Source organism: Malaclemys terrapin, chromosome 3, assembly GCF_027887155.1.
Source record: "Malaclemys terrapin pileata isolate rMalTer1 chromosome 3, rMalTer1.hap1, whole genome shotgun sequence".
NCBI lineage: Eukaryota > Metazoa > Chordata > Testudines > Emydidae > Malaclemys > Malaclemys terrapin.
Window position 1 is genome coordinate 53,173,750 of NC_071507.1, and position 27,573 is coordinate 53,201,322.

Here is a 27,573-nt window from a genome sequence, read left to right on the forward strand (position 1 = left end):
ATAAAAATCACAAATTGGTAGGGCGACCCAGACATGTGATTCCTGTAAATGACTATTTCAAGTCAGCTGTGTCCCTATAAAAGCCAAGATGTTCCAAGTTCCAGTGGCAGCTGGGGATTGCAGCACTGTATGCAGCAGTACCCTCAAATCTTTACAATATGGAGCACAGAGAATTGAGAGAGAGAAAATGGTCTTAAATGTATTGGTGTGGGTTTAGATCTTACACGTTTCCCACTGCCATTTAATAGATACGAAGTTTAGTTCACAAACTTTCCCCTGAGAAAATAGCTTTACTTTTATGTTAATCTAGGACCTAGAGTAATGACATGTTTGTGCAGCTGTATATTTGTTCTGTTCCTATCAGCATTCAGGATTCCATCTAGCCCTTTTTTCTTTTATTATTCACCTAGGACATAAAAACATTCATAGATACCAGGGCCAGAAGGCACGACTGTGATCTGGTTTGCACTGTGTTTATTTTTATGTTGTATTTTATCTGTTTTGATGGAACTCTGGGGTGAGATTCTCAGAAGTGCCTAAGGGATTTAGCAACAAAAGTCCCATTGAAAGTTTGGCTACTTTGCAGAACCTCTTTGGCTGAAAGTCACATGTAGACATCCTCTCTGAGAGCACAGAGGAAAGCAGAAATGAAACGCTAATATGGTTGGAAAGCATGGTACTAAACCTTTTCAATTGAAAATTCCATCCTTAATTGTTAAAGCTATACAGAAGTCAGAGTTAATATATTCCTCAAGTTACAGAAATAGAATTATCATCATATACCCTAGTGCTTTTCCGCTTCCAAACACTGTACAGACATTAATTCACCCCAACACCACATTGTGAGGTTGCGTATTGCCCTATTTTTCACGACAGAGCAGATGTGTGTTTTGGTCCAAGGACACAGAAAGTCACTATCAAAGCTGAGATAAGGACTCAGGAATTCCAGTCTCCTGGTCATGTGCTCAGACCAAACCTCTCCCCCCTTCCCTGCTCTGTGCACACAACTCATTGGCAAACTTACCAAATGGGACAATAATGGGGCATGTAATGCTATAGGCCATGATGACAGTGAATACACACAACATCCAGGCATACATTGCTCCAAATTCATACTCAAATGCTTGATGCTAGGGAAAAAACAAACACAAATGTTAGCTTTCCAAGGATTAAACTAGATTCAAAAAGGGAACAATTCAGTTTGCCCCTTCCTTATTCTCGCCTCACAACAGAGGGATGTGTTGTTGGTTTTTTGAGACACCCAGGCAAACTAGTTACAGATGCACAAGTGGTATGTAAATTAATTACGTGCTTTCAACATTGTTGTATGCAGTGTTGTAGCCACATTAATCCCAGAATATGAGAGAAAGAAGTTGAAAGCTTACACAGAGCACGCTTGCAGCAAACTGATATTTCTGTCAAGAGAATTCCCCAAGGAGTCTGTTTTCAGTCTCCTCCTTAAATTCAGCTCTGGGGAAAAGCTATGCCCAGCCACAGGGCAAAAAATGATTGTGCCCGTGCTGCCAGAACTTTGATCTCTATAGCGATTATAGTTTAACCTCTGTGGTGCTGGGTGCGTTGGCTTTCAGAGCAGGCAGAGCTCTAGAGGTTCAGAGGTTGCAGTTTGGCTTGATAAATATCCCAAGTGTTTGAGCGGTCAGCTGAACCTCTCAGGCTGGAATCCTAGTCCAGAGAGCCTCTCTCACACCCTCAGAGCACAGCAGAGATTAACAGAAGTGAAAGCTAATGAGCCAACTTTTTTCAAACCTACAAAGAGATCAATTTCATATGAAGTTTTGAGGAAAGAGGGAAACAAAGTGGTGGTTAAGGGTGGGCTTAAACTAAGCCTGCTTGCCAACTCTCTAATTAAAGTTCTCATTTTGAGGTGGTGTGGAGACGGAGGACCTGATTTTCAGGCCCCGAGTAAGGACGAATGGGCCCTGAATGGCTTGTTTTAATCAGGCATGGGCTCAAACTGCACAGTCTCCTATATCCACACTGTGCTGCTCAGGGAGGGGACATGTACCTGTTAGTCTGAGCAAAAGAAAGGCCACAAGGAATGATCACAGATGATAGTTAGCAGCTGTGAAGGAAGAGGGCACATACTGTTCTTATGTAAGGATTGTAGTTTCCGATAGGCTGCTTAGGATTTTATTGCCCCCATGCTATTGAGAGAAGCTCTTATACCTGTTTAATGTTTTTCCTCTCCGCAGGGGACTTGGCCATTATCATGCGTATGGTGTAGAGGATGAGGCCAGGCAAGCGCAGGAGCTCCATCCCGTTGCCAATGAAAGCTGAGGCAATCACGTAGTTCACAAAGAAGGCTCCCTGGTCAGGCAAGAAGACACATCTACAAGGAAACAGAGTCAGTGATTAGAAGGCAGAGGGTTTGCAATGGGGACAGGTATCAGAGGGGTAGCCGTGTTAGTCTGAATCTGTAAAAAGCAACAGAGGGTCCTGTGGCACCTTTGAGACTAACAGAAGTATTGGGAGCATAAGCTTTCGTGGGTAAGAACCTCACTTCTTCAGATGCAATGGGGACAGGTTACATTTGGAAATAGCTCCTCTTCAGAACAAACACTGCAAAGCTTTACAAAAGATGGTTGCAAAATCTTTGATGCAGTGGTTTAATTACAAGTGCCTACTGCTGAATTCTCTACCTGCAGTAGTAAGGGCATATTTTGTAGGATGCCATCAAACATGGATCCACAAGAATATAAACAGCATCTGAAGTTAAACTAATTTGAAAAGAATATACAGTACAATCTGATAGGTGGCTTATGTTGGATGAGGGAGTCATTTGATACCTCAAGTCACTGTTGGCGGCAAGATGCTACACTAGTGGTTTCTTTCAGCAGAGACGCCTTAAATATTTGTTTTGTGATCGTGCCTAGGAGCCCTAGTCATTGACCAGGATCCCATTGTGCTAGATGCTGTACAAAAAAACAGAACAAAAAACAGCCGCTGCCCAACATCTGCAAATGTTGATCTTCGATACCACTATGCCAAACAACAACATGAAGATTTCTTCTCCTCTTCTAAATCAATTTCTGTAACAACAAGATCTTAGTGCGGTTCTAGGGAAGATTCCTGTTCCAATGATATGGCACAACCTTCAACATACTGTCTCACTGTGCTCTCTCCCTGCCCCCATCTGTTTGTTGCATCCATCTTCTGTCTTATACTTCGGCTGTAAGCTTCTCGGGGCAGGGACCATCTCTTTGTTATGTGTTTCTCTACAGTGCCCAGCACAAAGGGGCTTGGATCGATGACTCCTCTTCCTAATAACCTAGAAGGAGTTCACATCCCACCATTCATTCTGAATCCCCACGTTATAGTATAAGGCATCCATAATGATGCACATTCATTATGCACTAAAAAAGGTTAGTTGGCAAAAAGACTACAGTGAAATATCAGAGGGTAGCTAATACTTACTCCAACCTGACTGCAGATTCAGCCGACTCTCTGTCAAACAGCCAGCGGAAGAAAAAATCAAGACTAGAAGAAAGATAGTTAATTAATATAATTCACTCTCCATAGTTCAACACAGTGGTGACATACAAAACCAACCAACCTCGCTCTTCTAAAATGGAGGGAGTTGTAACTGTATAAACTGCAGTTTACTCTAGCCTACTGTAATGACTGAACACTGTTCGGTCAAAGGTGGGAAGGGACACTTGGAATCCAATAAAATGGAAGTGTTTCATTTAATGCTCATGTTTCTGTTTCATCTTCAGCAGACAGTGTGCCGAAGGCAGCCATTCACAGTGCCCAGGGAGACAGCCAGATGGGTGTTACAGGAGCAAAGAAGGTGGGGAACGAAAAGGATAATTTTGTGGCTAAAGCACAAGAGTGGGAGTCAGGAGGTCTGGGTTCCTGGCTCTGCCACTGACTTTCTATGTGACCCTCAGTGCCGTAGCCATTTAATCTCTCAATGCCTTGTATTGCTTATCTACAGAAAGCAGCTGGAAATACTTTCCAACCTCACAGGGGATTTGTGAGGCCTAATTCCTTACGTGCTTGTCAGTGCTTTGAGATCCCCACATGAAAGGCAATTTAGGGTATTATGACTACAAAACACAGATTAAACAAAAACAAAAACAGCTATACATCTCTAGGAGGGGTGGTTACAAAAACAAAGCAGACAAACTCCAATTATAAAATATTCAAACTTTAAGATACAAGAACAAGGTGAATACCTGGTTAGACCAAGGGAAGGCAAAATCAACACCATGAAGATCAAAAAAATGTACACTTTATGCATCATTATTCTGTTTTCTCCAGACCTACCGAAGAGGAAAAGGTTATTGAGTAAGAGACTGTTATTGCTAAACACAAGCTTTCATCCTCTTCCAACTCCACTAGTTCTTCTGTCAGAAGTGGAGGAATCTATAATGTTTTCTGAACACAAACTAAGTCAGTTATTTTTGAATTTCCCCCCAACTTTTAGTTCAGCTAAGTGAGGTCTCCAAGTATTCTCCCCTCCCCACCTCCAATAAATATATCTTTACATGGAATATACTACTACTCCTGAAGGACCTTGGCTGTAAAACGTTAGCTGCTGTGAGAGGACTGAGTGCCCTTCACTGAGAGAAGCAGGGTGGAGTTAATTTAAATCACTAGTCAGGAAAACTCGATTTAATCATGGTTTTCTACATAAAAGTGCATTCTTGTTGGCTATTATAACCTTAATGCATATTCTTCACAACTCAGAGATAGATGTAGGTTTCATTTTTAGAAGGTACACACGCTACATTTTTAAACAGTGATTTATTTTGAAAACTTTTCAGATGAGTTTTACAGCTATATCAGAAAATGAATGATTGTTTGGTTATTTCATTTACCAAAGGTAATTGAAGCAGATATTTATGAAGTCATTGGGAGGTGATCTATCTCCAATTCAACAGGTTAATCATTAGTATTTGGAGGATTTTCTTGCCATGCTATATTAGGAGGAAAACATCACCAGACAGATATTTAATTGTTTTATTTAACTAAAACAACAACGTTATGTAGTCTGGATTTTTTTCTTCAACAGCAAACATATAATATTTTAACAAAACAAGCATATGTTCCTCGCGTCTCACATTTAACTCCTTGTCCAGATCTATTCTGCCCCCAACAATCTTCTATTCATTGAACTTTTTGAAACTTTACACTTTTAGAGAGGTAAGGGATTGATTCTGTGTACACAGATTTGCAGAGGGACAATAGGGTTGAGGTCTTATTTCTCACCTCTGTATATTTGTTTATTTGTTTTAAAACATTTTTGCTGTTAACAAGCATGTTACCTTTGGAGACACAAATCCACAGTTTGAGAACTGCAAAACTAAGCATCTCTGATGGTATCTTCTAGACTGAGCACTGAGTCCCATTGAGTAGATAGAAAGATTAACCTAATAATCTATATGAAGCCTGTGGAACCCCATAAAATTGGGTCCCTAATCCATGTATTAGTGGAACTCATTTATAAAACTTTTCTTAAATATTACACGAATATATTGTCTCATACTACAGAATTAGAATTTATAATCCCTATTCCATGATGAGATATCTTTGAGCTATAATGTAGCTTAAGTAAAACTATCTTTAGATTGCTTTTTGAGGAAAAAAACTTTTATCAAAACACTCAGATTTAAATTTAAAAAAAATCGGATTTAAAAAAAAAAAAAAAAAATCATTGATTTTTATCCACCCTGGAGACAAGAGTGTCTAAGGGCCACCAGTGTATCTATAAACCTGAGCCAAGCAGGCCCGTGTCTCTCTTTATGGAGAAATGGAAGTTGTTTCTGATCATTAATCCAGATCACAGCTGGATTAGTAATACCACAGGCCCCCACCACAGGCATGTAGACTTGAGGCACCTGTCATCTGGATATTCAAGGCTAGTCTCCAAACACATGTGATGCTCAGAGCCTCTTGGTTGCTCATATTCAATCTCGTCTTTCAGACAGCATTGTGCCAGTTTCACTAGGGCAGCGTGCCAAAAAACAAAACAAAACAAAAAAACACAGATTCAGATGGGCTGCTTGACTAACACTGTTAGTGTCATCTCTTCTGAGAAAAAATGGTTTTTATCTAAAAAACATCAGTTACAAATGTTATGGGCAAAGGCAGAACAAGAGATTGTTAATTTGGCTCCTATCCACGACAAGCCTCAGGTGGAAGTATTTCAAGAAATCTGGTGGGCCAAACCCTAGGTATGTCCATTAGAGCTCCATCTATCAAAAGCAAGAACCCTGCATTTCCCTTAGAACCACTGCAGTCCATTAGTGTAATCTTAGTGTTCTACGTCCAGGTCCCCAAGAACGCTCCTTTAAGACAAATGTACGTGATACTCAGTAAGGATGATTTTTCACATACAGACATAGGGGAAGGTAGTATTTTTGTAATTCAGATTAGTCTGTGACAGATCACCAGTGTCTGTAGTTAGAGGTCCAAACAAGCTGTATGGAGAGTTTGCTTCTGAATGATAGAGATTCTGTCAGTCAAGCACAAAGTTTCTCTGTTAAATAGAGGCCTGGCCAAAAAAAAAAAAAAAGGGGGGGGGGGAGGGGCTGCCACACGGGGGACCAAAACAAAAACAACAACAAAAACCAAGACAAGGCTGGATACTATTCACTGGATCTACTACGAAACAGGGAAAATTCCTTGAGTGTTTATCAAGAAGACCTATTAGACTGTGGAATAATCTGCCAATGCATAAAGCTCTCGACAGAGGATAGACTTCCCTGTACTGGGCAAGGAATGGTCTAGATGGGGCTTAATAGGTCTTTTCCAGCTATAATTTTTATGACGTTTACCCATTTTCTCCAGTTTTCCCAGTGACTCAGTTTATGGGACAAGGTTAAAAAGAGAGGAAAATCGATGCTTACTTTGTCCAGTGGGATTCGAATAGTGTGGAGTAGTACACAATTGTTGGTAACAGAGCTGAAAAGGACCACAGGAGGAGCGTTGGGAAGAACTGACTAATGATAGGAGTCTAAAAACAATAAATAAAAAGTAAAGACAGGTATAATATTCTAATACTATTGTGGCTGAAGAATAGATGCTGCAAAAATTAGCTTTTATAGGTAAGCAACCCATTTATATTGGAGTTGGACAGAGGAAACTATGTTCTGATGCAGATTAGGGTTCAGTTAGCATTCAGAGTTTTTGGTACAAGGCAAAAACCAGAGCTAGGGTTTGAGGTTAGACTCCAAGATACTGAAATCTCAGTTTGTGTGAAATTTCAGCTGGAACTGAACAGGAACCAGATGTAGATATCTTCCTGGTTTTGGATCCAACTTGAACCAAAATGTAAGAATGAAGTTTTATTTCAGAGTTTCAGATCTGAGTTGTAATCCCCACACACATATAATTCTAAACTTTAAAAAGGAGTTTGGATTGGAGGTTCTGTTTTTTGCTTCAAGTTACTATATTTAAAGTTATATAATTTAAGATACATTTTAATTGTTCACATAAAATAAAAATGTATGATCACAGAAAGTCTCAAATGAACTGATTTCAGGCTAATCCTTATCAAGAAACATAAAAAAAATCCAAATTATGAGGACATCGTTTTGAATTTATTTTTTAAAAATCGGCATCAGTTTCAGCCCTTGCTGGGGATTTGAACTGGTTGAGATTGACTAACACATAGGCATGGATGATCCTCAGCTGGTGTAAATTGGTGTAGCTCCACTGGCTTCAGCTTACACCAGCTGATAATGTTGTCCATAGTATCTTAGTGTGAAGACATATCATCCTTGCCAGCTCACTTCCTTGTTCACTTTCTATAACATTTTGATATTGGTGTATTAATAAACTCAAAAACAAGTGATACTCACATTAAGGTAACGAATAGGTTTGGTGACATTGAACTTGTCAATGGTGGAGATGATTATGGAAGGAGTAGTCAGAAAAAACAGCACAATAAAAAGGAGAAAATTAATGCAAAACCATCTAAACCACCATCTTAGCCCACGCACTGAAAAATTATTCCTGTTAAGCAAAAGGACAGAACAGAAAACAATCAGCAAGTGTTTTGTGAGTACACAGATATACTAACTGTCAAGTGACAGGTGATTTTTTTTTTTTAAACTGGGTTTTTCATAACTAGAAATCAATAAAAAAAAACAGAAATTCACTAATGAAGCCCAAATTGCCATTAGTTATTAATTACTAAATGAAAAATTAGCATAATTGCATGGGCTGGACTGCTGGAGAGTCACTTTTTACTCCTATGTAATCAATAAAATGAACCCAAATTAAAAACTTTTTCCAGTTTGGGCTCTGATTGGGGGAGGGGGGGGGAGGGCGCTAATAGACTGAATTTTCTCCAAGTTTTATTTAACCAAATTGATATTGCTGTTAGGAACTGATCCTTACAGCAATTTGCAACAGAACATCTAGCTGAAGACAATAAATGAGATATTCATGTTTGAAGTATTGCTGAGTTTTCAACGGAAGTCTAAACAGTAGGCCCAGTGGGACCACTAGTCAAATACCAATAGCGAGGTCTAAGTGTCTTTAAGGTGCTCAGCTGCTATGGTGATGGGGGCCATATAAGCAACTAAGTATATAATTGGTAAGGTCTTAAATGTCCTACATTTTTCTATTTTATAGCATGAACACCAACTAAGAGTAAAATCCATTCTTGCCCTACTGTCTCTCCAAATGTCATTTCTTTCCTTGCCATAAGATATAGCTTTTGTAGTTTGACTGATGTTGGTATTTTAAACAACAGAAAAGCAGACATGGCATCAGCTAAGAAAAGCCTAAAGTGTTAAAGAAACATAATTGGTAATGTGGTGGAGGAATGGAGGTGGGAAGGAAAAACAGTAGCCCTTTTCTCCGGGGCAGCAGGGCTCGGGTGGCGATTTAAAGGGCCCGGGGGCTCCCCGCAGCGGCTGGAGCCCTGGGCCCTTTAAATCACCGCTGGAGAAGCCGGTCCAGGCCGGTACGCCAGACCAGACCAGCTTACTTTCACCTCTGGTGTAAGGCCCTATCGAATTCAGGGTCCATTTTGGTCAATTTCATGGTCAAAGGATTTTTAAAATAGTAAATTTCATGATTTCTGCTATTTAAATCTGAAATTTCATGGTGTTGTAATTGTAGGGGTCCTGACCCAAAAAGGAGTTTGGGGGGGGGGGTGGAGGGGTCACGGTACTGCTACCCGTACTTCTGCACTGCTGCTGGCGGCGGCGCTGGGCAGCTGGAGGATGGTGGCTGCTGGCTGGGAGCCCAGCTCTGAAGGCAGAGCCGCTGCCAGCAGCGGCAGCCCAGAAGTGAGGATGGCACGGTACGGTATTGCCACCCTTACTTCTGCGCTGCTGCCTGTAGAGCCGGGCCCTCAGTCAGCAGCTGCCTCCCTCCAGCCGCCCAGGCATCGTATGGTACTGCCACCCTTACTTCTGGGCTGCTCCTGGTGGGGTGCTGCCTTCAGGGCTGGGCACCAGGCCAACAGCTGCTGCTCTCCAGCCACCCAGCCCTGAAGGCAGCACAGAAGTAAGGGTGACAATACCGCAACCCTCCTAAAATAACCTTGCAACCCCCATGCAACTCCCTTTTGGGTCAGGATCCCCAATTTGAGAAACACTGGTCTCTCCCATGAAATCTGTACAATATAAAAGCGTACACACACACACACACACACACACACACACACTTCAGTGAGGGAGACCAGATTTCATGGTCCGTGGCACGTTTTTCATGGCTGTGAATTTTGTAGGGCCCTAGCTATGCGAGTGCTTCCCCACCAACATCACCACTGCCAACTCAGAGGGAAGAATGTCACCTACTTAGCCGTTAGTGTAACTATCTGCAGTACTGAGGTATTCCTTGGGGGTCTCCAATCCAAGTACTGATTAAACCTAACCCCGCTCATTGCAGCTTACCAGAACTGTGTAATTCACATCTCAAGGTACCATGGTTGCAAATATAAAGGTACAAACCACACTGTTAAATTATAAGAAGCTAGATTCTGTATTTTAACCTGATGGTAGAATTGCGGTGATGGAGAAAATAAACTTCTGGAGTACCAGAAGTCAGATGGAACAACACTGCATTTTTAAATGGATGCTCCGACATTAAAGATGATTCAAACATTGAAAAGAATCACAAGTTAAAAGGGAGCAGATTACTGGTATTTAATAAGGATATTTTGCAATAAATCATGGCTCAACACTTCTACAGTATTATGAATAAATGTGTTATCGAAAACTCCCTGTGATTTTGTGGTGGACAGTGAGGAAGGTCACACACAAAAAAATCAGTGTCTCATAATTAAGGCTAAGATTTTGTCATGGATATTTTTAGTAAAAGTCACAGACCGGTGACGGGCAATAAAGAAAAATTCAGGGAAGCCCGTGACCAGTATGGGACTTTTACTAAAAATATCCATGACAAAATGGGGAGCTCAGCTGCAGGGTCCCCACACCGCCTGCAGAGGCTGGGCAGCTCTGGGGTTCTCCTGCTGCCTGCAGCGGCCGGGAGCTCCAGGGGGACCCCCGCTGCTGCCCCTGAACAGCAGCCCCGCCGTCCACGGTGGCCAGGAGCTCAGGGGTACCACCCTGCCACCCACAGCAGCCAGGAACTGGGGCTGAATTCACAGAGGTCACTGGAAGTCACGGATTCCATGACCTCTGTGAAAAAATCTGTAACCTGCATTATGAGTAAGGCTACATCACATGCAAGCCACTTGCAAGGTAACTGGAAAGATTTCAATGATCTTTGGTGTACCCCTCTAGCTTTTGTGACAGGAAGGGAGAAAAAAGCAATTCAACATAATTTGCTTATTTTCAAAAACTTTCCCCCCAAGTGGCACATAATGGCTGGGAAATTTACTGTTACAGCAATAAGATTTTAAAAGAATGTTTCATTATACAGTGGGTTTAGCTATTGCTATAATGTGGCAGCTAATACTAAAAGTCAGATATTTTTATAATACTTAGCACTAATATAGGGCTTTTTCATCCATACAGCTCACAAAAATAGGTATGCATTATCCCCATTTTGCAGATGAAAAAGCTGAGGCACAGGTGTTAAGGGGATGATTTTCAGAGGTGCTGAGCAACCACAGTTCCCATTCATTTCAATTGTCCCTGAAGTCAATAGGAGATACGGGTACCCACAACCTCTGAAAAATATCAGGCCATGAGTGACTTGCCCAGTGTCAACTAAGCATTTCAGTGGTAGAGGTGGCAACAGGACCCAGATATCCCGACTCACAGTCTTGTGTTCAATCTACTAGTCCACAAGTGTTCAATGTGACAATGGTTCAAACTCTCAGTATCTGGGCAAAAAATCATTTTCTTCTGAGGAGAACCTCCAACTCCAAATTTATATTCTGGATTATAAATTGATGTAAAGTGATCAAGAATTTACCAACAAATATTCTCTGGATAGGTGGCATATGTAACATTCCAGTTTGAAATGCAGAGTTCTTTGCTGTAGGCTGATGGCTGAGGTTCCCCTTTACATTTAAAACTCTGGCATTTGCAGGCATTGAAGTCTTTCAGAATACTGCAATAAAGAAACAACAATGTAGCTTTGCAGCTGGAAATGTCACATGTTTAAGCAGGGAGATTGCCAATAAAGGGAAAAGCTTTTATCACACCCTCTTGAGACAGTATTTTGGACTTCACCATATGCATGTGTGACATTATAATAGTCATCATTTAAACAATCACCCAAGCTCGATCACAGTTTATGGACACCTAAGCAGTCTTGCTTTGAGCTGCACAGCACTATCATGAAAGTAGAGTTTGTGATGATTAATATAATAAATATAAAAGCTCTACAGGCCGCTAATTACACAGCAGTGAATGTGTCTGTTCTTACGGATGATACTGAAACCAACATCAGCCACCAGTTTAGAATAGCACTTTTGAGCATGTTTTTACTATGCTGATTATTCTCACTGCCTGAAACCCCTTCTTCCCCTTCCCAAAGTGTAAACTTAAGACTTGATTATATCTTCTAGAGTTATTATTTAATTGACATTTGGTGCATTCACACCCAATCCAATTATGGCCACAAGCAGAGCACTTATAACCTTCCCAAATGCAATGGGGGGAGGGATAGCTCAGTGGTTTGAGCATTGGCCTGCTAAACCCAGAGTTGTGAGTTTAATCCTTGAGGGGGCCACTTAGGGATCTGGGGCAAAATCAGTACTTGGTCCTGGTAGTGAAGGCAGGGGGCTGGACTTAATGACCTTTCAAGATCCCTTCCAGTTCTAGGAGATAGGATATCTCCATTAATTTATTTTTAATAGTCTTAGGCACAAATTTCAAAAGGTATGACTGTTAACAATAAAACTAAAAAACCCAGTTCCAGATGAGTTTTGATATGTAAGCATGGCAGGGATATGCATTATATTTAAATGGCGTGCCTCTCTGAAGTTTGTGAATATAATCATGACTATTCTTCATTTACATAAAAGGATACAGGGCAACACATACAAATATCAACCAGGGAAAGAGGGATTTTTTCCCTTACTGCAATAATAGTACTGCCATAAAAATTCCACATCCTGCAGCAGAAGATATTTAATTAGTGACTGCTCTTGTACTTGTTTTAACAATGCAAGCAACATCTGAAATAAAAGTTAGTATCCTCAGTATCAACAAGGAGTCTGGTGGCACCTTAAAGACTAAGATTTATTTGGGCATAAACTTTCGTGGGTAAAAACCTCACTTCTTCGGATGCATAGGAAAAATGCATAGGAAAAATGCATCCGAAGAAGTGAGGTTTTTACCCACGAAAGCTTATGCTCAAATAAATCTGTTAGTCTTTAAGGTGCCACCAGACTCCTTGTTGTTTTTGTAGATACAGACTAACACTGCTACCCCCTGATACTTATCCTCAGTATGTGATGCCCAAGCATTATGATGAAGCTTCCACATTAAAATGAATCAAAGCATCTTAATCCTGGCTTGCAACACCTTTGTTATTCCACTACTGTTTTCTCTGGAGCAGAGACTGCCATTGGTACTCAACTGCCTGGTCATTTGATGTGGAACTTTTATTCACGTATAGTATAACCCAGGTTCCAGAAGAAAAAGTCCATTGCATCGACCCAAAACTAAATGAAACCACCAAACAGACTGCAACATCTTTTTCAGTTCCTCTTGGTCATGCTAATCAGAAATTCAAGTACAACCTCCCTGACACCTCAAATTCCCACAAGAAATCCCACATCCTACACCTCTTCAAACCCACATTCAAGACCAGCTTTACAGCATGCCCTGAAAGTCAAGAGATTATGGATATTTTGACAAAAGGGGGCATATGTATGACAAAGCTGAGGGGCCCACAGAGAATGATCTGTTGTCCTATAGGAACCACATTTTTATAAAATAAAGACCTTGATCTCCTTCCTTAATCCTCTTTGTGATCCTGTTAATAAGAGATAGGCAGACAGCTGATAGCCCACTAAGAACAATGGGACTAAGTTAATTATCCCTACCAATAACCCAATTTAGCAATGCTGAGCGTGATCACTCCCCCTGAACTCAATGGGAGCTGAGGGTGCTTAGCAACTTCCAGGTTCAGGTCGATAAATATCTATAGCTATAGTAAATGTCAAGCATAGATTGAGTTAGAAAATGCAAGTTGCAGAGCTGAACTGTGAGGGTTGAGCAGTGTGCTGCAAACAGAAGGGATTTTGAAAGAACATGAAGTTGTGTCAAGTAACCCTCTATCCTTTCATCACAGTTAGCAGTAACATCATTACTTAATAGTATCATATTCAGCCTTTTGCCCAACACCGGCCATTGTACATTTCTGTATCTTTAAACTCAATTCAGAGAGCCCTATTCATCATCCCAGAAATCTGAATATTAATAACTAAAAAGAAAGCAAAGTTGCTATGTATGTAAATTTGGACACACACAAATATATACTTTAGCACCCCGCATCGGTGCAAAGTTCACTGAAGTCCTGTTTATCAGAACAGATGTAAGACAGCCAGCACAAAAATCGCCATGCTACCCTGACAATGTTCCACCCCCTAGTATGGACGGTGTACCTACAAAAGACAGAATAGTTTGGCATCTATGGCCAATTCAATTGCTGACTTCTCCTTTGTTGAAACTACTAACAAGGATGCTAGTTTGCACCACTGTGATGGAGGTTTGGTGATTGGGTCATCTGCTCACTAGAAAATGAACGGAGATCAGTAACTCATTTCCCATAAGCCACCTATTCACCTAGTCCAAGATGCACTTAGATTTGAATCCAGACTAGAACTGAAAGGCTCTTTATCCCATAAAGTCCCAGACCCATCCAGTTCCTTGCTACTCTGATTTCTAATTCAAAGTCTGGGGACTATGTGCATCTCTGGGAAAGCATACAAGTGAGCAAAATAAACCAGATTGAGAAAGTGGGTGAAGAAAGAGAAACTGACCTAGGTGTATAAGATAGACAAGAAGGGGCTTGCTCAGTCACGACTATGGTGTTCACAAAACAAAAAGACACACTACACAAAACTTACTACGTTGCCATGGATTTCTCCTGGAATGTTACGAAAGCCATTCCCAGTGGGCTATCATGAACAGTTTGTTCCTCTTTCAAGTACTCATCCAGAAGCTTATTTGTCACTTGGGTATAGTAATCTATAGCATCTACCTGTTGGAAAATTGATTCCTGTTACATATCAATACCAAATGGCTCAAACATTCATCAAACACAAGCTCCACAAACTGCAGTCCCTCCTCCCATTCCATGGATTACAATTCACATTGTGGTGTGGAATAAAAACAGGAAGTTTTTCTTGACCTATAGTAAGGTACGAGCAAGACCACACTTCAAATGTTCTTGGCAATTCTAGTTGCCACTTGCCAGGAAGGATGTTGCAGAAATTGAAACATACAACGAAAAGGATGCTAAATTCTTTGCATAAATCAGGAAGCTGTCTGTAAGCTTTGCAATTTTTTTGTTGCAGATTTCCATTTGTTCTGGCTAATAACTCAGTGATAGAAACTATCCCTTACCCTTTCACATCCTCTGATTTCACAACAGCAGAATTGACCACATGGCTTTGGGTTGATTCGGACCCGCCTGCCACTCTTCTCATGCAGGTGCGTAAAATAAATCAGACTTTTTTCTGTTTTTTTTCTGGATTAAAAAAAAAAAATACATATAAGATTTTGCAATGGAACAGTAGATTCATAACAACAAACCTAAGGAGAGTATAATCCTGGGAGAAACAAAAAGTTAGCCCAAGGACTGATAAAGAAACGTCATATGAATAGACGAGACAAGGAATAAACCTACACTCCCTTCTCCCATCCCCAATAAATAAATAAAATCTCCACAAACATTCTGGCTGCCGCTTTTGTATTGTTCGTACATATAACGGGGTTCTCTTCAGTCCTGTTTTTCACTAAAATAAGAGTTTCTTCAGTAATACTAGTGCTTATTTTCAGAATTACAGTTAATCTAGAATGCCAGCCCAGATCTAATCTAGAACTGCCTAAACTGCACTCTGGACATTCACTATAGATTACCCCGGGTTCATTGTATTTAACAAATTTCTTCCTAAAATACCAAGTACCACCAAGGATTATTATTTTGTGGTGCAGGGCTAGAGTCAAAGTCCTGAACTACGTGCCAGATTTTGGAAAGCTACTTCAAGGACATGGCATTTAAAAACAAAAACAAAAACACACCAATATGAGTTCTGTTCTTGTTTTCCCATCCAGCTACAAGTTGCAATGGATCCAGCACTGCTTACTCAAGAGTTTTCAGTATACACACGTTTAAATAAAGTTACTTCTCTACCAGACCAGGGCCACCTTAGCAAACCTTTCCACAAAACCAAGGTGTCTGGAGGACAATCTGGCTTTTGTTACTGAGCACCTTCTGTGTGCACCTAGCCCCACTGTGCTGGGAACCAGAGTTCCAAAGTTAATAATTCAAAACTAAGGTTTCATACCTTGACAATCACTATACTGCCTTGTCAAATCACCTAGTCAGGGCAACTCATTCATGTGAGGCGTGTAGCACCTACTGGAGATGGCCCAGTCAGATTCATCTCTGGCATCTACAAGCTTTCTGCTTTTGCCATGTTTTCAATAAAGCTTGACATTGTTTCTATAGCACTATAATAACTATAGCTAGAATATAAACCAGGGTACCTTTCCTTGTGCAAACGGATAAGCCTAGCTACATCATAACACAGCTGGACCTCTAGCACATTACAGGTCGGATATGCAGCACTGGAAAGGAAAAGAGACATCTTAGAAGAGAGTGGACACTACGAAGAATGTCTCATAAGGTTATCACTGATTTCTAATTAACATCAGAATCAATCATTTAGCTCCCAACACAAACTCCTGACAAACAGATATTGGGGAACTGGAAACAGTTGCTGTAATTTAATTTACAGTGATTATGATTAACAGGACACAAGCTGCTCTGCTTTCAAGCAAAGGCCAGGTGAGAGCATAAAAAAATTAGTGTGAATATGCAGCCACTTCTTTGCAATTAAAATTAAAAACAATTAACTTTTTTTTCCCCTTTGAAAAGCTGATAATTTGCATTCTATCCTCTTAATCTGACAAAACCAGATTAATAAGATTTTTCCAATTATGGAAATTAGAATACAGGTTTTAAACAGTTTAAAAACAAGGACATGTCTAGTTTGGATAGTTAAAACTGCCACGACATTGCTTTAAACCCCTTTCCCTACACACGCTAGTTCTTGACTTACATGAAGTGGTTTTCTATAGCCTCTTTCTTTGCATTTTTGGGAAGGCCAGTTATAAACAGTGTGCGCCTGACCTGTAGAAGAAAAACATCTCAGTTTCTCACAACCAAAAGGAAGAGAGCCCAAGGGAACATTGGGGGTGGAAACTATGACACAGCACATCAAAATAGCTTTACTAAATAAACAAACAGAATAGAAAACAGAAGACCAGCTTCTGACTTCAGTGGGTGTTGCATCCACTTACAACAGCACTGAATTTGGCCCTATACTGGCAACAGGCCAAAACAAAATCTCAGGTGTGTTTTTACTCCTCTTGTGATTTACTCTACCTGGTCTTTCTGGCTGTGATTAGAACCTATTATATTAGAGTGTTTACCTTTTATGGATTCCTTCACATCTATTGACATTTTGGCAGGGTGGGAAAGTATTTTTGTATTTGATTTTTCAACATTTTCCCCTTTCAAACGTGCTGCATATTTCTCCGAGTAAATGAACTTACTGTGTTTTCCTCTTTATACTTGATGTACGTGGTGTGACGTCTCATGAAGACAACAGTCAAAATCAGGTAAATAACAGCAAAAACAGTGTGCAACCAAAGAAGATTGTTGCTGTGGGAACAAAACATTTAAGACTATTAGAAATTAATGGAATTTAGAGCCATATCTGCATAAATATTAAAATGCTATTAAGAATAAAACAGTTCATCAGGCATTAGGGTAGGAAAACTGGTCTCTGATTGTTTGATGGGTTGTTTTGCCCATGCAGGTATCTGGTCTAACCATATGACTTACCAGCCCATCATATAAAAATAGTAGCTCTCCAAGGAATGCAACTATTCTAGGAGCGCCACATTTTTTGGGTAGCCTTTGAACATATGCCTGCTTGTCCAGCTGTGTACAGGCACACTTTGCCACACAGTTGATTTACAGACAATTTTTCTGTAGATATTACAATTCACTGCACTAAGTAACTAGCTGAATTCTCCATGGGCCCAATCCTTACCCAAATCTAAAACATGATTTTGGTTGGCCAGAAGAATTAAGAGACACAACTGACCATTTGAGGAAAGATGAGTGAAATGGAATGAACTGAAAAAATAATATACATATCTAATGTAACAGCCTATGCAACCTTAACTCTGCTGAACTCCGTTACCTTCTGTGTTTGTCAGCCTCTCTTTCAAAACTTACATAACAAAATGTGTATTGTCAACAATCTGCTTATCTGTAATAGGACCAATAATTAAAATATGGTTTCAAAGCCTCTATTTGAAAACGGATAAGACAGACAGATTTTTATACTTTAAACTTTTTTAAATACCCATTTACTAAGTATTATGTTACTAAAAAAAATATAACAAGTTGTCAATTACAGTAGCTGGGCTTTTTAGGAATGGGATTTTTTTTTTTTTAAGATGAGATCAATACATAATAGAATTATGTTTGTATTTAGTCATCCAACTATTTTTATGGCATTTCTTCAAATGCATGACTGATTTTAATAGTCTTGTCAAGAGACAGAGGCACATAAGTTTAGTGTAAGAAAGAATTTTAATCAATTAAACCATACATTGTATTAAAGCTGTGAGATCAAAACAATACTGACAAGTATAGTTTCTTCTAGTGTGGAAATTTCTGCCAACAACATTGCTACATCAACATCTATTATTCAACGGAAGCATGTGGTCTAGTAAAAGCAGATTGTAGAAACCAGGACTCCAGGTTCTCTTCCCCGCACCATAACTGTCTTGCTGTGTAGCCTCAAGTGAGTCGCATAACTTCTGTTTCAGTTTACACACCCATAAAATAGCAATAAATAATAATACCATCACCAAGCATGTTGTAAAATTTTATATTTTTAAGACTAAGGTAAGCCTCAGAAATGCATAATATTTCCAGCAAATATAAAATACCATCTAATACTTTCCAACATTTACTTACCCAGTTTGTAAATTTGCTATAGTTGTTCTCCCAAAACTATAAGGATCTTTATCTAAAAAAAAGGACAAAATACATGGTATATTTATCTGGTGCAGCATTCATATGAAAAGTGTAAGGAAATAAAATATAAAACACTTCAAAAATAAATTTATGTTTATTGTTAATGTTCATCACATTTAATGTTAATAAATATTCCAAATAAGACAGATACTTAATGCTGGCCTAACCATGGTTTTATTTTAAAATTTAGTAAAACAAGAAGATACTGCATTCAGCCTGCAAAGGGAAACAGCAGCTGATTTTTTAACATTTGGACGCTGGATAGCTATAGGTTTGCAAAAAAAAGCTGATAGGGGACTAGTCCAATTTCCCACCTTTAATTATGTTTTATCTCAAATATTTGTTCAAATTACAGAACTATTATTTCCACAACTGTACTGACAGCATCGCTAATCATGATAACAAGGAAGTAGACAATCCAAAGAAACACTGGTCTGTCAGGGAAAAGAGAAAAAAGAGTAATAGTATTTCTGGAAAAACAAAAATACAACCCCATGACTAAAGCTCCGTGTTTGTCACAGAAATCAAGGATTCCATGACGTTCCATGACTTCTGCAGCAGCCCGGGAGCCACCTGAGCAGCTTGGGCAGCCCCTGGGCCAGTCACAGTGGCTGCTGCTGGGGCAGTCTCGGGCCACCCAGCCCTCCAGCAACAGGAGTCTGGGGGCAGGGGGCCTCAGGGCTGGGGATTGGGGTGCGAGGTGGTGCTTACCTTAGGGAAGCTCCCTGGAAGGACAACAGGAACTCCCCTCCTCCTAGCTGGGGGGGAAGGGATAGCTCAGTGGTTTGAGCATGGCCTGCTAAACACAGGGTTGTGAGTTCAATCCTTGAAGGGGCCACCTAGGGATCTGGGGCAAAATCAGTACTTGGTCCTGCTAGTGAAGGCAGGGGGCTGGACTTAATGACCTTTCAAGGTCCCTTCCAGTTCTAGAAGATAGGATATCTCCATTTATTTATTTATTAGCTCCACGTGCTGCCTCCACCTGCAGGCACTGCTCCCGCAGCTCTCATTGGCTGCGGTTCCCAATCAATGGGAGCTGCAGAACCGGGGCTGTGGAGTGGAGACAGCATGCGGAGCTAGGGTCACCGCTTCCCAGGAGCTGGGTATGGAGCCTGCCTCAGTCCCATCAACCCGCACCCTCCCCCCTGGGCTGCATCTTTGTGCCCCTCAGGGCCACCACCCCTCCCCGAGCTGCTCCCCACCTCCAAGTTTTAGTCAGGGGTATATATTAAAAGGTCATGGACAGGTCACATTTTTGTTTACTGCCTGTGACTTATCCATGACTTTTACTAAAAATACCCATGACTAAAATGTAGCCTAACCCATGACCTTCCACCACAGGTTGGATAAAATACTTAATCACATCACAAGGTTGGCTACTCTCTAAACCACCAGAGCAAAAAGCACCATGAACATACAAAAGTGACAAATTTAGTATAGTGTAGTATGCTACACATTGTGGCTACTCAGAACCTAATGCAGCAGCATGACCAGAACTTGATCCTCCTATTCCAGAAAGAACAGGCCCCCTGCCACTTGAGCTAAAAGAGAATCTCTGTCAGCAGTAGAGTGTCTATGACACAGTTGAGCAGTTCCAATTCTACCCAATGGAGAGCAGTAGTGCGTGCGTGCACACACACATACATACCCACACACCCCAGCCAGCATATTACAATATGTTTATTGAGGCATACAAACATAGAATTGCTACACCAGAACAGGGAAATAAACCATGTAGTCTGTCATCCTATTTCTGACAGTGGCCTTTGTCAGATGTATCTAGCTGCATAGTATTACACTACAGACTGGGGGACTACGTTTATCAAGTTTATCACAATAGGAGGTATCCTGAGAGCTCTGACAGTAACACAGAATACACCCCTCTCTTCAGGAGATGAAAAGCTTTTCTTACCAAGTAAGTCACCTGAAAGATTGACAGGCAATATGATACAAACAGACAAAATGCTGACAGCAACCAGCAGGCAAATGATGTGGCGCTGAAAGGCGAGGTAGTGCATGGCATCATCACCACATTTGTCACGAATCTCTTCATCGCTGCACCATAGACAAAAAGGCAGCAGGTCAGTCTGGATGCTTTACCAGTTGGATTGTGCTTATAAATACTGACTTCTAAATAAGCCCTATAACTTGTACCTTCTACACGGCTGTTACTCTGAAACTTGAGAAATGAAAGACCAACTTGGGATGGTTTATTAAAATAAATGTGAGAAACTAGGTAGGTGAGGTAATATCTTACAGCAAATACCTTCCATCAATACAAGTTGGTCCAATACAAGATGTTACCTCACCTACCTTGTCTGTCTCATATCATGGACCAACACACAATCACTAATGAGAGGTTATTCTGAAATCCAAATAGGCACTTACAGCAACATTCACATGTACATCTTCATCAACTGAATACACAGCAAAAGACACAGAGTACTAGAAAAATGCTTTGTGCCACCAAAGGGGAAGAAGGGTTTTATTTTGACTGCCTTCTACTGACCCATCTGGGGTATGAAATACATAAAGAATTAAACCAGGTCAGCAAAATTCTATTCCTTTGGGCTGGCAATATTTTTGACAAGTAAAATTCTCATTATCAGCCTGGAAAAAGATGAGTAAATATATTTTGCACCTGTGTTGCTTTTCCATGGCAGTTTTGCAAGACTGAATTAAACATAGATCTTAATATCTGGGATGGGGCTCCTACAGCAGAAGTACACTCCGCCCCAGGGAAGACTGAGGAGGAAGGTGACTACATGTTAGTCTTGGACCCACTCCCAACCAATTAAGGAAAGGCACTGAAGGGCTTTGCAAGAAACCACATCTATTGTCAGGAGGACAAAAATCAGTCCAACATGGGTTCTTGGGAGGGGGAGAATAAATTGGAAAAATGGAGGACAGCATGGAAAAGGAGTCCCAGAGAATTCCCTATTACCTACCCTCAACAATTTCCTTAAAAAAAAAAAAAAAATCTGTTTACTCAAATAGGACAAAAAAATCATGATTTCCTAGGCAGATAGGTACTAAGAACCAATATCAAATCTTGAATATTCAACTACTGAGAAACTGTTCTGGGGATAGACTCATTCCCTCTTTACTGAAGCACCAATTCTGCAAGGAGAACCCTGTGGGCAGACCTCCATGCCCGCTTAGAGCCCCACTGGCTTTCCTGGGAGTCTGCTTACATGGTTCTCTTTGAAGAATGGGAGCTTACAATCCTAGACCCACCTCATGCTCTCAGACTTCAAAGGGAGCCAGTTTGGGCTCATATACTGTCAGTTCTATCCCTATGTATTATGCCTCGATACAGTCTATCACTTTCCATCTTTGAAACTGTCTCCCTATTTTAAAAATATATACACATCAAAAAAAGTAAACCATGGCTCACTGTTTCTGCTTCATGTACTTACTGCATTCGAAAGGCAGATGTCATCCAGGAACAAAACCCCTAGAAAAAAAGAGGAAGTATGTTAGCTTCTAAATGTTGATTGTTTCCAAGAGACAATAGTGTCTGCAATTTTTACAACTAATAGGAGTGTTTCATATAAACTAATCTCTTAGTAGGTTAAAAAAAGAGCTGCTAAATGGGTCTTGATAATTTCAGGGCATCATATTCAATTTATGGTCTATAAACACAGAGAACATATGCTTTAAACTCATCCCAATAATCAATTTACAATTAGCAAAACATTAGAAAGTCCAAGGGATGAATATTCAAGTAATTAAAGAAGTGCAAAATCTTAGCTGTGATTGTAAAACAAATATATAGGTTTTAGTCCCAATCCTGTTCCCATTAAATTCAATTCAGGATCAAGCCCCATAAGTAGAACTGGATTTAACTAGTAGTTTCAGAACGAAAACAAAAGAAATTTGAAGACCTTTCAATGGTCCCTCACAATTTTAAATAAAATCCACATGGAAGAGTCCTATATAATTTAATAGGGATGAAGCCAGTATTTTGAAGACTTCAATTGTAACCATCTATGAAGAAGGTAATAGAAAATTACATCTTTCATATAAGACTGTGAACCATCCTTTAGAATTTTATAGCAGAGATATAATTCTCTATTAAATTCTATATTAGGGTTCAAAAAGCTACAGAAAAAAAGTTATTTTTTATTAAGTTCCCTAGGCCTTTTCCATAATAGAATACTCCCAAGCTAGAGAAATATGTCTTTATTTATCAATTTAAATGATAAAGTTTCTCCAGAGCTGAAGAAGGATTTAAAATAAAACATATTAAAGAGCAATCTTCAGGTAACAGCAAGATGCTCATCTGCAATTAAGCAGATGGATCTTTAAAACAACATTAATTGGACAGCACTTCCATAGTTTGAGTCTGTAGCCAAACATAGGATGACTAAGGCACTTTGAATCAGAGCCATTTAAAGAGTCCCTCAAAATCAACGGCTGTGGATGAGGCCAACTAAAATTTGGCCTAAGAGTTGTTTTCCTTTCTGTCCAGCTTCTCCACTAAAATTATATATGGCCTTATTACATGATTTTCCCATATGTGCCCCAATTTCCCGTTCTGTAAAACGTGGATAACACCACCAGGTATGTTGAGATAATTAGTAGGCAATATTTGCCAAGTGCTTTGAACATAAAAAATACTGTGTACGTGTAAATTAGTATTTTATTTCTTCAAAATATTAAGAACTATTATCCCTCTCTCAAAAATAAAAAAAATATTTTTAAGTGACAACAGGATGTTGGTTTATAACAGTGTTTATTGAGGGCTGGAAACAAGATGCCATAAAGCCATCAAAGGTTCCAGTATAAGCACACCTTTCATGATGTGTTACTGCGTCCTAAGTTGAAGTTGTAGAGATTGCCTCTGAGCAGAGTCGGGTTATCTATGCTAGGTGCAAGACAATTATGGCAGATTCCATTGTACCTGCATATTTTTACATACATACATACACCAAAATGCTTCATGTGTCTAATTCAAATACTGACACTGTCATATTCAGGATCATGTATCGACGAAGAAAAAGACAGTGGGCGGTATCTTGATTCACTAAAACACAAAGAGACATTTAAGTGACTATGGAAATGCTGCAGTTAATCACTAGCTCTTAAACTAGCTTTTACAATTCTCAAGTCACCATGTGAGGCAACTTGAATACAAAGTTATATTTTTTCCCCCCAATATTGTAGTATACAGAATTATACTTAATTACAAAAGCGTGTCCTTTTATTCAGCGTAAATAAAAGAGCATGTAACTGAACAAAAAAAAAAAAAAAAAAAGGATAGAATACTTCAAATACTTCATGGGACACTAATGTTAATACAATTTTAAAAACAGGTAGTCTGGAACCTGGTAGGACCAATTCTGCAGGCTTCATCCCTGCACAGCCTCAGGTTACAGCTTTATCAGAGTTCCTCCTGCATTCTGCTCCTCAGCTCAGACCTGTACTGCAATGTTACAAAAGCTAATCTTCTCTCCTTTACCCCACAACAGTTTCAGCCTCTTAGCTCAGACCCTCCCCTGCAGCATTACAATAATTCCTCTGATTCACCTCTCTCCCAGGGCTCTACCTCCCAGCTCACTTCTGTCCTGTAGCATTGCAAAGCGCCATTAGAGAGTCTGGGGTCTTTGATGAAATGGGAAGTTACTGTTTTCAGTTTGTTCTTGAAAAACAAAATTATTTCATAACACATAAAACACACATGCCCTTCCTTCAGACAAATGCATCAGTGCTCAAGTTTAACCCCACTTTCCAAGAATAGTTAGATCACTAGCTTCTACGTGTCCTAAGATGACATCAAGAAATTTAAAATCATAGGCTCAATCTAGCTTCCATTAAAATCAGTGCCAAAACTCTCATTGACTTCAACGAAAGCAGAATCAGGTCCTTTGACTGTAAACAGTAAATTTAGCCATGACAAGTTCCGTGGAGAGCTGCATCCTCTATATCAACATGGGAAGATCTTGGGTTTGAACCCAGCTAAATGTAGTAGCTCACATTCTTACACTGTATTTCTGTAGCAGAAGCACTAAGTGTGCAGATAAATGTTTACAGACTAGAGCAGCCTATTGCTTTTTCTTCTTCCTGACACTTCCTTCAACCATGAGAACGGAGAAAGTCTTAATGACAACTGTAAACACACAGCTTTATTTACTGACAGTGTCCTACAGTGAGAGACTGTTGGAAGGAGAGGTGTGTTTCACACAGTAAAGTCAGGAGAGAATTTTAAACAGGAAAGTAAGTAAAGAAAAATACATGATTACAATATCACCTTATTTACGCAAAGTTCAGTTACCTAAAATCCCATTTCTCTTACTTAATTCTATATCCACCAACCGGTTTCAACAAAGGAACTTGGCTGTGCATCATTTTACCTTTCAGTTTCCGACATCAAGGCAAGGCGACCATAGTCCCAGAATCGCTTCCTTATAATGGAAAACGCTAATATTAAAATCTAGAAAATAGAAATAAAAATCATTGATTTCAATTTTGAAACTGAAAATACCTTTCTTAGAAACTCAGACTTTACTGTATCGGATCAAGCCAGTGGTCCATCAAAGCTGGTATCCCATCTCTGGGACTAACCCGTACTGTGTAAGACATCCAGTGGCCACAATGCCACAAACCAGTTTGTTTGGGACTACAGAGTCAGCAGGCCTAGAACTCCAGTCCTCCTGCTCTCATAACACAGGCCTGAAGTTTTAGCTAAAGAAAAATTTCTTAACTAGACTTGTATTAATGTTTATGACAGACTAGGAACAGTACTGACACAATCCAGTGGCAGGCAGTAGCATGCATACACATTAATCAGTATGTTACAACTAAATGTTTCAGAAGAGGCTAAAACTTTCATAATGGACCATTACTATTATTTAACAGTGCCCAAATGTATGATGAATGCTTCATAATGGCAAGTTTTACAGTGATGCAGACAGTTGTGGTGAGTCCTTGTGCAGGTAAAGCTTGAAATCTGCTTACATCCCCCTCAATGTAGATAATTACAATCATTATTATGGCTCATAAAAGCCATCACCAAGGCCTTTTTTAAATCCTGCCCTTAAATTAACTCCTTTGTAGCAAGACAAACAATTAGGACCATGCAAGTTAGAAAACAAGCCATATTTCATAGATTTACAGAGAACTTTTTAAAAAAACAACTCTGAGAAGAAATCAGATAGGAGATGGAGTCCTTATTAAAAGAAGTCTGCAAACATCTCTGTCACAAACAGAGGAACACAGGAGTTGTCAGATGAGTTCAGGTCATTGGACCTTCAAGTCTGGCATCCAGAAGCAAATAAGTGATAGCTGGAGAAAGGCAAAAATGCTCCACAATGTGCCTGGCTCACTGTGCAATGTTGTTCATGGAGAGAGAAAATACCTCCCTGTGCTCTATGGAAAGCAGCCCGAAAGCAAAGACTCAATGTTTTAAAAGTCAAGTGTCAGTATGAAGTACAACTGTACCCAAACAATGGCCAGCACAGAATTCTACATGGTGGCTCACAGTCACCTTCCTCTTTAATAAGGACTACAAGTCCAGGATTAAGTACTTCAGATCTAAACTGGCACCCAGGCACAGCATTGCACATTGGACTGTGCCTCCATACTGAAAATGAAGATGGCCACTAGCTGTTTCACTGTGTTTTATTTTATTTTAAACAAGTTAGGGGGGTCCTCTGGGTTCCTAGAGAATTGCCAGCACGGCCTTCAGATGAGCAAAGTTTGGACTACTCTTCAGTATAGTTTCTTAAACTCGGTAATTGGATGATTCCTTGATTCTCACTTTACTACTAGGAACCTCAATTACCAAGTCTGTTTGCTGGTTTTAAATTTCTTTTCCTGGTGGCTTAAAACTATGTTTATTTAAGATATTGTAGCCAAATTCATCCCTGGTGTATATCTTTAGCCTTCACTGCAGTTTCATCAGGGATGGATTTGATCCTCTGTGTTCAACACACTGGCTATTAACTTTCACTGGAAAACTTGTTCCCAAACAAACCTCCAGAAATAATAGCATTAAAATCCCTTATAATGCTGCTTATTTCTCATCAGGGGCTCGTAAATGAAACTCAGCATGCAGTCAGCAAAAGTTATGCTCCTACTTTGGAAGAGGTGAAAGGACAACAGTGTTTTATGTCAATCCTAAGGAGCTCTTTATTGATGTTCTAATCTACTTTGCCACTTTCCAAAGGGGATCTGGAGCTCTCCTTCTTGGTTGGGGACAGGCTAGTATTGTGTCTTTTCAAGCGTCAATAATCTTAGCTTGGGGGAGGGGGTGTGTGCAGCCTGCCACAAAGTGATACAGGTCAAGCATTAAGAACTGTAGCCACTGACCCCCATCATCCTTGACCAGATTAGCCCAACAGAAATATGGTGAGGACAAAGTAGGTAGCAGCTTTTGGTCAGTGGACAGGGATGCTAGAGAGTGGAACTTGCACCCACAAGTTTCTGCCTCAGCCCATCCTCCTCTACTTCCAACAGTCATCATCTGAGAAATATTTATAAATATTAGACATACCGTTACAATTGACAAATGAAAGAAGTCACAGCCAGTGTGGAGTGATATAAATCACTTATTTTTAATCCACTTATTTAAAACAGGGTGAGGTTTTGTAAGACTAAATTTGGAAATTTTTACCATTGCAATTTTAGATTAAAATGCATAATAAATTGAATTGTAACACTGGTTGGTTTGTTTTTAAAATGCTACTGCTGGCAGGGTATCATATTTGAGTTCTACAAAATTGCTATAAACAAAAAACAAAATATTGAAAGTTAAGGCCCAGATTTTGCAAATATTTAAGCAGGAACATAATTTTACTCATATGAATTAGTCTCACTGATTTCCAGTGGAATTATTCACATGCTTAAGGTTAAGCATGTATATAACTGTTTGTGGCA

The 27,573-nt window shown here is 39.9% G+C and overlaps 1 protein-coding gene across 4 annotated transcripts in view; it reads right to left on the reverse strand.

The window, feature by feature from the left end:
* TMEM63A (transmembrane protein 63A) overlaps window positions 1-27,573 on the reverse strand; it is a 39,573-nt gene that overhangs the window by 4,383 nt on the left and 7,617 nt on the right. For 3 of the 4 annotated variants that reach the window (XM_054023079.1, XM_054023078.1, XM_054023076.1), the window contains 17 exons: window positions 25,050-25,129; window positions 23,662-23,722; window positions 22,113-22,150; window positions 20,606-20,748; window positions 18,634-18,685; window positions 17,193-17,301; window positions 16,697-16,767; window positions 16,122-16,202; window positions 14,976-15,099; window positions 14,477-14,610; window positions 11,368-11,505; window positions 7,830-7,983; window positions 6,876-6,982; window positions 4,200-4,286; window positions 3,436-3,498; window positions 2,188-2,350; window positions 1,025-1,130 (listed from right to left, as the gene is read on the reverse strand). In XM_054023079.1, the coding sequence (XP_053879054.1) occupies window positions 1,025-1,130; window positions 2,188-2,350; window positions 3,436-3,498; window positions 4,200-4,286; window positions 6,876-6,982; window positions 7,830-7,983; window positions 11,368-11,505; window positions 14,477-14,610; window positions 14,976-15,099; window positions 16,122-16,202; window positions 16,697-16,767; window positions 17,193-17,301; window positions 18,634-18,685; window positions 20,606-20,748; window positions 22,113-22,150; window positions 23,662-23,722; window positions 25,050-25,129 (1,711 nt within the window). The remainder of the gene's footprint in view (window positions 1-1,024; window positions 1,131-2,187; window positions 2,351-3,435; window positions 3,499-4,199; window positions 4,287-6,875; window positions 6,983-7,829; window positions 7,984-11,367; window positions 11,506-14,476; window positions 14,611-14,975; window positions 15,100-16,121; window positions 16,203-16,696; window positions 16,768-17,192; window positions 17,302-18,633; window positions 18,686-20,605; window positions 20,749-22,112; window positions 22,151-23,661; window positions 23,723-25,049; window positions 25,130-27,573) is intronic. The other variant, XM_054023080.1, reaches the window with a different exon arrangement.